Raw genomic sequence first — 11,632 nt, 5'->3', positions numbered from 1 at the left:
ATACTGCTCCCTGTTTCCTGCAAAACCCTCATTGTTATTTTTATTTGCACTTTCTCATCCCCTTCAACAAGTCAGCGGACAAAGCTTTCTAGGTCAGCTTCACTCCTGTTTTCAGTCTTGTCCCTTAGTTGACTTGATAATTCGGTTTGCTTCCTGTTCATAATAACAAAAATGTGTTCAAGAAGCCACTTTCATCCCCCTTATGACAAAAAATCCGTTCTTCGGTTCACCGTTTTTTTATGAATTTCGGGATACTGAGCTGGTGAACTACATCAATAGTTCTACCCTTCTCGCTCTGACTCCCACAGATTCGTGCACTTTTGTGTACGATGGTGTTTTCCCAGCCTTCACACAGTCAGCAAATGGCGATCCGGTGATGAAATGTTTGGCTAGCTGATAAATGCCCTACATTGACGCGAACTAATGGACTGTCTTCTGTGAAGTTCTCAGCCTTTGCTGAACCGACGCACTGAGCAAAAATACCTTAGAGTTTCAACAAAGAATTAACCTAACGGGTTCAGTGTAAGTGAAGCAATCTTTTAGATTTCTGCACTGTAAAACCTTCTTGTGGTTCAGCTATGAGAGATGCAACTTTGTCGCTTCGCCTTTGAATTGTCTTGTGCCCCTAGGTCGTGTATTCGGTATAGTTTATAGACCACCGCACAAAGTAAAATGTTTCTTAGGACCACAGTTCGTAAAAGCAAATACGGAAATGTTTCAGTGGTCTGGAGTGAAAAACAAAATTGGGTGTATTTCTCCCACATATACACTACCGACCACATCAGCCACCAAGGGAATAAAAAGCAGGCCAGGGTTAATGACTAGCGAACTGAGGCCTCGCCCATTGTGAGTTGCAATTCTCATCTACCCGCTGAATAATTCAGCACTGATCAAGCTGACATTTGCCGCTAAATGTGCTGTTTTTTTCATGGTGGGCGTAGCTGCCTTTTTAGTAGATATTCCAACTCGCATTAGCGCTTCTAAATTGCCTGGCATGGAGTTAACCGTGGTCACCTATGGTAACGAAAGTGGTTGTGGTCTATATAACAATGTTGATATAAATGTTCTTAAGTGGACAATTGGTGTGCTGATTGCGAGAATACGCACTAAGGCTGAATTCCGCGATGTACGGGCTTGTCATTGAAGGTTTCAAAAGTTATGTGAGTGACCAGTACTCAGAGAGTATATGGGGAGAAATTCTAAAAGCATCCGGCTATGGGTCCTACACGTTTGACAGCAAGCAGGTGTACGACGAGGCCATTCTGCCAAACCTGTTCACAACCGCAAGTCGAATGTTGCAAATTACAGAAGATGAAATTAAATACGCAATGGGAAAATCTTTTGTACGATTTATGTGCAACAAAGGATATGGGGGAATTTTGCGCGTACTCGGGAGACAACTGAAAGACTTCCTAAATGGACTAGACAACCTGCATGAGTTTCTTCGATGCAGCTATCCAGAAATGAAACCTCCTTCGTTCTTTTGCGTCAACGAAAGTCGCTCTGGTATCACTCTTGAGTACCGCTCACATAGAGCAGACTATGTGTCATTTTTCATCGGCTACATGGAAGCAGTATCACTCACTTTTTTTAAGACGGAAATGAAAATCACAGTGAGTTTATATCATGCCTGTAGCAAATAAACGTATGGCTCAAGTCTAACTTCCAGGTTTGCTCCTCGACTTCATAAAGTTTATCCAGTTTTTCTAAGTTTTCCTGAGAAGAAGAAGAAGCTGCTCTTAACCAGTTGGTGAGAGGGCAAAGCACACCAGTTTGCAATGTTAATGAACTCTGTTCTCAAAGGAATTTTGTGACGAAGCTTCCATAAGGTTGACCGTGCCTCCCCCAATTTACGGCTATCCACTACTCTGTTCAAATTAGCTTCGCGGCCGTTGTAGAGTATTAAATTCGTTTTATCGATATTTTTTAATGGATTGTTGTGGAAACTTTAAATTAATAGAACTAATAGTGTAGTCATTATTTGATTTTCTACTCCTTATGGTTACCATATTTTGAGAACGCCAATTTGGAGTTGTTGCTATCGTATACATAGGGCTCTTCGAAACGGGCACTGTTTCCACATAAATATACCACTTCATTACACCACTTCATAACTTGGGGCTTTGACAAGGAACCTGCGACCGCCGAAGCGTCGATTGCTTACAGAAGCTCATTTGAAATCCTATTTCCACAAATTGAGGGGAAACTCCGAGAGGTACATAACAACCTCCAACAACTCCACGAACCCTAACATCCACGAGACCTCTGAACACAACGACAACTTTAACACACCTCGGATATGCACTACATCTGGCTGGTACACAGCTATGGCGTGGAATTTTTATCACCTAGGGTGAAGATGGTTTTCGACTGTAAACGGCCACTGAGCGTGTATACCCATACCCGTTATCCATGCCGGGTAATTGGTGTTTTGGCCGCAATGTTGTTTCTACCCATGGGCGGCACGAATAAACCACTGAAAAGAACATAACACAAAACAGGATGTAGCGAGTTCTGTAGTTAATGGACATCCGCTGGGGACTTCACTCTTTTAATTCTGTAATGTGATGTTTGACTATGTGCATACATGCCATGTTACCCGATGACTGTCAGAACTGTTCCCCTTATACGATAGATTCAGGATACCCATGCCATAAGTCTAAGCTTATTTAAACTACAACCTGAATTCGCTTCAAAAACAAACCCACTATTACGTGTTCGCTCTTATCTTTTGGCTCAATAATCTCCATTTTTCAAACGACTACAACCCACTGTCACCGTATACTATATTTGGGGATTCATTGCTGAACAGGCCTCAAGAATATGAGAAAAAGGCGAAACCCAACAGTGGAGAGATCTGTTCTTCGTGGCCATGGGGTTGGTGAATTTAACAAGGTTAATAACGAACAATACCATAAATGAGGCGTAAATCCACACCGTACGCACTAAGGAGTTGGTCCCCTGGGTGCAAGAGTTCACATGAATTACGACAGTGGGTGCGTCAACGTTCGGTTTTATGAGTCATCGTAGGCATGGAATTTATGGCAGAAAAACTATACACGGCGGGGAGTACTTAGTGCTCTTCACATATATCAGTAACCTAAAGTCGTAAATACCGAATGGGTTCATTTCTTGAAACAAAGCCCTCATTGGAAAATCCAAACGGGTTTGAAACGATTCGTGCTTCATGTGCTCACACTTTGCCCTTCCAATTTGTAAAAGAGGAATGAAAATGAATTACAATGTTCTTAGAGTTCCTGGGTGCAAAAATGTAGGATGGTCTAACGCTAATGCAGTGTAATTGCATTGCAATTTTAAGCCCATGTGATATTGTCTGTGCATTTACCTCGTGGTTCCTTATCAAATTATATTATTTTCACCTTGATGTTCGAAATTTGATGGACGTGCTCAATTAATCCGTGTTTTCGTCCAGTTATTTAGTTAGTTACTTACCACTACAGCTTTCACTGTAGTTACTACACTGCCTTTGGATCGCCGCACCATTTTATATCACCCAGTATGGTTTCCAGGACCGTTTTTCTGTCCGAAATCCTCCACGTGAGCTTTGTTTAAGAGTATCTTCTGCAGAAGTGCTTCTAATTCCACATATATTATGTATTTGTAGATGATAAGTTAGCTGTTGATCTGTTTGTCGAGCTTGGCAACTGACTTCTGCACATCTCGAAGAGATATCATCATCGGGAGGTTGAATGGGTTATCTACTTGTAATGATGAAGTAGACCTTGTTTACACATGTCGAGGAACAGATTTTATCGTGATTTAGCTTATCAGGAATTGGTCGCATTTTGGCGAAATCACTGTATTAAATGTTTTCCCGCAGCGATTTTCTAGGAACATGCGTCTATGTACTGATTTTTGATAAGGTTTCGGAAGTCTCTGGTGTGAAAAATTTGAAGTCCGGTTTAGCTTCCATAACATCCATTAAAGTGTTTTCAGTCCCATTAGTGATTCTGAAGAATCGAAACAATTAAGGGAAACTGGAGAAGACCAGACTGCTCACTCTAATCGAACAGCCGAAAACAGCAACGATACCCTGAGTTGTGACAAAAGGGCAGGAACACATACGAACCATTTACATGCAGAAGCTCATTGAACAAGTATGTGCCGCAATCGTACAAATGTATGGAAACTAAAAAAAAGACCAGCTAAAACAAAACCATAGCAACTTCTTCAATCGGCAAGCACGCAGTTTTAAGCCAAATGCAATGCGTAGCACCGTCCTTCTAGGAAACGTTTCACAAAATGGGTGATTTCACGAGAGAGTGAAACTTGTCAGTCCCAAAAGTACCTTCACAAAACCGAGTCACTTCTAGGAGCGCAACTTGTCCGATATTATAACCCAAGCATAGAAGGATATTCCGCATGAGTTAAAGTTCGGCTAAAATTGATTTTGCAAATTAGGGCTACAACGAACTATTTTGTCCAGATGACCTTTACTAGGCCTAGTCGGAATCACGTGAGCCCAAAATCGCCGAATCGCCTAACTAACCGGACACACCTGAAGATACATTAGCGACCTGTGCTGATTACCACTAAGTAACTAAAGTTGAGTGAACAGAACATCCGCGCTTGACCCAGGCTTTGCAGGAAATCCGATCTCTGTAGAATAATAAGCCCTAGTTTCGACTCATCCGAAACTGTTTTCACCCCAGGCGAAAACTGAAGGTTTAGAATTCCCTCTTGTTTTGGACCTCCCTTGCATCCAAACGAACCACCTTGCCACAGACGTGGGATGACGAGAGTAGCAAACTAACCTGCGGAATGCCCGTTATTTTGGGTGAGCTAAAATCCATCAGCTTGCAACGACATTTATCGGTCTGAACAAATAAACAGTAAGAATGCAGGTGATTCACAGGACCGAGGTGTTTTTGTCACATTGACAATTTCGGTTACTCAGTATGTGCGAATGTTTAAGCTCAAATTTAGTTTGTAAGAAACAAGCAAAGTGCGAGTTCTACTCACAAGGTTACTGAAAATTCGTCGACAGCCCACGAGTTTGTAAGAAACAAGCAAAGTAAAGTGCGAGTTGTACTCACAAGGTTACTGAAAATTCGTCGACAGCCCACGACCGGTTTCGCCCTTCTTGGGCTCATCAGGAAGGCGCGGTCTCCGAGTTTCCGTCAACCTTAGGTTCTACTTGGGAATAAATTGCACGAAATCAGCGAAATACCCTCACTTGCAATACCTCGAATATCGTGTTGACTAAATCATGAGGCGGCCTGGTGCAGCGCATTCAGTTGCCTGGAAACATCACAAACGAGAGATTCAGCTGGGTTACAGATGAGTCTCGCACAAAAGCAAATTAGTTAGCAACTGAGTGAATTTCGCTTATTTCGTGCAATTTGGTTTCAAGTAGCATCAGTAAAATCAAAGGGCACTTGTACTTAAGAATCGTAAATAAGACTCGATGGTTTTTCCCCAAGCAAGGACCAAAGAGAATGCATTAGAAAGCAGCTTAGTTGCAACCTCCTAGTGGCTTTTAGAAAGACAACAAAAGTCGTGGCAGCTACAGCATTCACTTTACATGGAAAAGCAAAGGCAATCACCGCGAAGTGCAAACAGGGAGAACATTTGGAAAATATGTACTAGTTGGTCGCTGACTTTCTCGCTGAGCTGAGCAATTTGATTGCAAATGTTTCATCACCGATCGACGTGACATCATCAGTGCGTTATTGGGGAGCGCAGTGGTGCGTAGCGGTGGGTTAGTGGTTGCGTGTGCGTTAATATACGTGTTACTAGCCAAGAATGACCTTTGACCGCGATTACTTGTTCGGTCGGGCGGTTCCATTGGTTGCTCTGTTATCCTGTATCCTCAGTCGCCGATGCCCACGTGACCTTTGAGCTTGGTATATCCCGCCGTCGTAACCTGGTCAATGTCGGAGTAACCTTTGTCCTTTCGAGTCCCGGCTGGTGAGCCTTAGTGATTTGACTCCAAGGAGTTCCTTGTTTCTTTGTTTGTGAATCCAATATTCGGTTCTCCTTGAGTGTTCCGGTTGAAACGTTGGTCTTTTGTACGTAGAGGTGCGTAAATTGGATCCAGTTCGATACACCCGTTGATCGAATCTGCAGTGGAGCACCATGCTTTCAGAAATTCTCCCCCGTGTCTCGTGTCTCCGTATGCCCAAACTTTTCCGTTTTCCAGACTGAATTTGTGGCCTTCTTGGTCTTCGTGTATGGATATCAAGGACAGGGGCCATGTCTGCTGACGGGCGCCAGGCGGCTTGAAGCTACTGTTGTCCTTCTCGTATATCTACTATACAGAAGGTCTCTTTTATGAAAATCTTTTGCACCCGTTTGAGACAAATTTACCGTTGAATCTCCAAAAAGACGAGTGAGCGAGAGTTTATTTTTCGTCTGCCAAGTAGATGGATACATGTTTTATCTCTTTCCACCAGGTTATTGTACCTGCTGATGAAAAACTTCAGACGGCAACGATTCTCAGACTACATTTTGACAACACCTCCTACGTTCGGCCAGCGGAAAAGAAACCTTTGCCAGCCAGGGTGTTCTTTGAAGCATTTCCGTTCAATTTTGTGTTCGACAGAGGCATGAAACTAATCAATGTTGGAAGAAGCATGGCCAATGCGCTCCCAAACATTTTGGGAAAAAAGGTGTCAGACGTATTCCTCGTGAAACGTCCCCTCATCCAGCTAAATTGGAACGCTGTAAGTGGCGCACTTAATTTTTCTGCGAATCGTTAAAAATACTTGAATGATTCCGCAAACTAGCTTACGTTTTCCACACGGTGAAACACTGAGTTTGTTTCATGCATCTCGTGAAAATAGACCAGAGCCATATGTTTAGGGGCTCAAACATTTCGGCAGTTGTCCACAGACAGTGCAAGTTCATCCACACAAGGATTTCTAGAATATTTTTGGAAGGTATTGTAGTTATATTGTTCATCCGAGGGGATTACCCACTACAGCCAACACAACACGTTGATGGCTGAATCAATTTATAGCCACTTCACAATTTGCGATTACTTCAGTCCAGTCTCCATTCCCGCAAGTTGACTCCCTGCATCAACCGGATTTGAGCGAACTGACCTCCTTGGGTTCAGTTTAAAGCTGTTTAATCTGCCAACTATTGTTGTGCACCAGATAAGACAATTGATCTGTGCGCGTGGTTGGCGTAGGCATTTCATTTTCCAAGTTTACTGTAAAAACACATTTGCCTTATCGTCTGATCTTTGTTTCAGCAAACCAGTGTACAAGCGAAATTCGTCGATCATGTGATCTCATTTTTGCTACGAAATCAATCAACGAAAATGGTTTTACTTCCGGTTGAGGTCCTGTTGGTTACCCACTGTGAATATGGAATCAAGGCCGTTAGCGCGGACTGATTTTTTTTTCTCAGAAAAAGTGCTAATGAAAACACCTTTAATATGTGTCATAAATATCTAGAGCTACTGTACAATTCTTTTGCTAACGACTGATTTTTTTTCTCAGAAAAAGTGCTAATGAAAACACCTTTAATATGTGTCATAAATATCTAGAGCTACTGTACAATTCTTTTGCTAACAGTCAATATTTACTGTAGACCTAAAACGGTTATCGAAGTGCTAACAGAAAGCCTCGTTGTGGCCTTCCGGAAGCCTCTGTTCACCGTGGTCGAAATAACAATGCAATACTTTCGCCTCTGATGTGAGCTGGTGGAAAAAGCTGTTTTTAAACATATTTCTGAAGACAAACAGCCTCACTATCAATCTGCCGTCTGTTACAGATCATGCTTCATACAAACAATATTTTCGAACTCATCAGTACCAATTACGCCGCTGTGGACACTGGTAAGTTGAAAATCTCACATTGGAACTCTCTGTCAATTTTAAAGCATCAAGCAGTAAAAGTGGTTGGTGGACATTAAATGTTGTGTCTTTTGGTGTTTAGAGTTGGTCTCGCGGATAGAAGTTTTAAAAGGCTACAAAAGAACTGCCAATAACTACTGCTCTCTCCATACGTGTTAGCCGCTTGACAACGCTGACAGAAATAATAGTGTCTCGAAAAAAGGAATGAAATTTAATTAATCATTCTGGCGCTGGATATACTGGCCCTTGGTACACCAGCTCAATGCTCTGCAGCTGCTCAAGCTACACGGAATACTCCAATTAGACAATCGAATGCTTCAGAATCCTTCGACCGAAATAACTAACTAACTAATTTCGGCAGTTCACTACTAGATTCACCCTCTTCGAGACTCATGGGATAGGCATCACTACCGAACGTGAACAATGAACTGTACGCAACTGTGGAACTATACTAAGTCACAACTAACGGTAATGCTAATGAGGCACTCAAGTAATCCTCTTGTTTACTTTCATGTTGGCATCTAGCCGCCTTGTGCTCGGTTCAGTAATCGTATGAACATACCAGGATGGACCTTGTGCAAATTTCAGTAAGCAGGTCAATTTCTGCTATGCCTAAATCTAATTCCTACCGACAGAAAAATAATAAAATCTAGAAGAAAAAAGGTTCTATACTGATGATTCCAAGGCTCTCGCCTTGATAACTATGATACAGAACATAATCAAGGTCTAATGAAAAAGCAAAATAAATTATTTCCGGTGCTTTCCACAAAATTAAATGAATGCCCTTGAAGTTAAGTTCACGTTTCCTCAGTTCTCGCGTCTAATCCTTCAATCCTATGTTTACGGGCAAAAAATTCAGCCGAGATGTGAATACAAACTCGCTTGTGCATTGAACGTCATTGAACGTCAACCGTTTTGGCATTTACAGGCTCTTAGCTATGGTAATCGTATGTCACTAGCCACTTTTTCTTCATTTCAATGGCGTGGCTATTAGTCTGCCTAGCTGAGCTACGTACATTCACCGCATTTTGGCGACCTATACTGAACAAGTGACTTTCCAGAAACCTGGCCCCCAAAATGAAACAATAATTTGACTGAGGGTTTTCAACATAGTCGTTGGTTTGTTTTCTGAGCTGAGCGATTTGACTGCAAACGTTTCATAACCAATCGAGGTGACAACATCAGTGCTTCGTCATGGCACGAAGTGCAGCGTAGCGACGGGTTGGTGGTTGTGCGTTGAGTAGTGTTGAGTGTATGTTAATGAATGTGCTGGCCTTCGATCACGATTGGTTGTTTTTTCGGATGGTTCCATTCGTTTCTCTGTCACCCTGTGCCCTGACTGATCGATTACCACGGGACCCTTGAGCCTGGCCTCCCCTGCTTTCGTAATCTGGTCGGCGCTGGAGTGAACTTTCTCCTTTACCCCTCTACAGTTTGTGGCCTTTGTTGATCCAACGCCAAAGTTTCTTGTTTCTCGGTTAGTTAATCCGATATTCAGCTCTCTGTATGTATTCCGATTGAGATATTGGTCCTCTGCACTCAGCGGTGCGTAAACTGGATCTATTTCAGTGCGTTGGTTGATCAAATCTGTCGTGGTGCACCACGCTTCCAGAGATTCCCTTTCAAGTTTCGTGCCTGCGTATGCCATGATCTTTACTTTTTTCAGGTTGAATATGAGACCTCTTTGTTCCTCATGTGTGGTGATCATGTCTTCTAACGGCCGCGTTGTGGTCCTTCATTTGTGCATATATTTTCCACCCAGTTTTTCTAACGTAGAACTTGTTGCAGTTGTTGTAGTTTATTTGGTATATCACATTGTTTCCCTTGGTTGTGTCTTCGTCATCCTTCGGTCTTGATATTTTCAAAGTGATATTCTGTAATTTCCCCTCAAGAAAGGTTAGATGGAATTTTACGTCTGAGTCTCGGAATGGTTACTGACCCTCGTATGATTGGTTCATCTATTGATCCGATTTATCGTTCATGAAGAGTGCCCTCTCGCGTTTGTTTTACGCAAATGGCCCATCTGCTTAGCATAAACGCCGTATGGCCTCCACAAAAGAAAACGGACGAATTTGTTGCGGGCAAATAGGCACAATCCGAGCAAGGTAACTCTATGGAGAGTTTCCTCAGAAGGAGAGGGTATTCGATGAAATGCAGGTTTATGGATTAGTCACCAAGGTTCATAATTTAACGGTGTGTACCACAACTGATCAAATAAGTGCTATCAGATGCAGTTCAGTACATCGCAACCTGATGTTTCGGTGATAAATCCAAACATCCGGTAGGAATACGGATCCAAAGAATCGGTCAGTAGCTGCTACCGTAGACTGTAATTTGGGATTCGATCTCATAATGCTTTCAAAAACAGGAAATGACGAACAATGTTTTTCGGATTTCCTAGTTTGACCAAGAAATATGCAGAATGTAACGTTTTGGTGGTAAATAGAGTACATTGTGTTGGTTGATCGAATAAAATCGAGGGTAAGACAACAAAAACAACTAGGTGTCAGGAAAGTTAGGTTTTTCTGACTGGACAGATTATGGTCCAAAGCCTTTTAAACGAGCGGGTCTGTCAGCTTGTGTCACATGACCGGGACAAATTCAAATCGATGTTAATGCATAAGGCCTGATCACGTAATCCGTATTGCGACTGATTAATCTGCTACCAGGCCATGCCTCTAGATCTATAAGACCGATGATTTGAAAGGATCTGCTTGTCGATCCCTTTTCTAACTGGCCGCGATAACGCAGGATTGATAAACGCTTCCACCAATCCATCTTGTGTTTGTTGACCAGACCAATCTGGCTGGCCCATTCAGAATCGTCTACTGCGCAATGAACATTCTATCCAAAATACTCAGATGCTTGGTCTTCGCTTCAGTTCACCCATTTGCAATGAGGTTGGAGGAAGCATCTCAATGGACACAAAAGCAGTTAACCCGAAAAAAACTATTTTTCTGTCTCCCGGTCGACTAACAAACGACTGACATTTTAGTCCTGAGACCTGATAGTTACTTGACGCCTATTGCCATTCTGACGAATACGTGCGAGAGGTTTAGCTTTAGTTCATTTTCCTTTTTTACCTGGCAACTGTAAAAGTCAGCCGATGCATTGCGGGAGAAGCCTTTGGATTCTACATGCACCCTGATATCCTGGGGGAATAGTTAACACATCACTGTATGTGTATGATGAATGCATTTCCACTACAAAGCGTATTTCGCAGTCTTCCATTCTATCCTGCTCTAAGCTTAGACCGAATATTCGCTTCTCTTGTCTGTTATTAGGAGCAGTTGGTAGCACACAAAGTGGGCAATCGGTTCACAGTACTATAGTCATCCCCTCCTCGTTTTTCAACCTACCTAACGGAAATTGGCATCTCACGAAAAACTAAATTGCATTTCCTTGCGCTGTTAAGTGAAGATATAAGCATAGGCAAGCTACTAATAATAACGGGAAAATGTTCCACGTAATTTTACATCGTGATTGATATCCAGCGGGTTCACACGGTGTGAGTGTTCATCAGATCGGTAAGTAACTAGGAGTGTTGTGCTAGTCACAGAAACCTTTGGTTCTGTACAGGACCCAAATAAATTCATCGTATGGCAAGTCAATATCTCTGCAATGTGATGTGTAGGAAACGCTAGTCGCTGCACACTTCACTCACCAACGGTTATCTGTTCTAAACAATATCTTCGTCTACAGCTGCGATTGCATTCCTATTGAGTTCGCTTTAATTTTTATGAAACGCATCTGACATGAACTACACTACATAGGTCTACATCAACTACTTTCATCTTTCTTTTGAGT

The 11,632-nt window shown here is 42.3% G+C and overlaps 1 protein-coding gene across 1 annotated transcript in view; it reads left to right on the top strand.

Moving 5' to 3' along the window:
• Positions 1-1,124: 1,124 nt before the first annotated feature.
• T265_12947 (hypothetical protein) overlaps positions 1,125-11,632 on the top strand; it is a gene marked incomplete at both ends in the record, with an annotated part of 52,929 nt that continues 42,421 nt past the window's right edge. Inside the window, 3 exons of the mRNA XM_009166436.1 lie at positions 1,125-1,613; positions 6,417-6,686; positions 7,744-7,807. Coding sequence (XP_009164700.1) covers positions 1,125-1,613; positions 6,417-6,686; positions 7,744-7,807 — 823 coding nt within the window. The remainder of the gene's footprint in view (positions 1,614-6,416; positions 6,687-7,743; positions 7,808-11,632) is intronic.

This window comes from Opisthorchis viverrini (assembly GCF_000715545.1).
Source record: "Opisthorchis viverrini unplaced genomic scaffold opera_v5_27, whole genome shotgun sequence".
Lineage (NCBI taxonomy): Eukaryota > Metazoa > Platyhelminthes > Trematoda > Opisthorchiida > Opisthorchiidae > Opisthorchis > Opisthorchis viverrini.
Note: the sequence above shows the minus strand (reverse complement) of the source record. Positions and strands in the feature narration are given on the sequence as shown.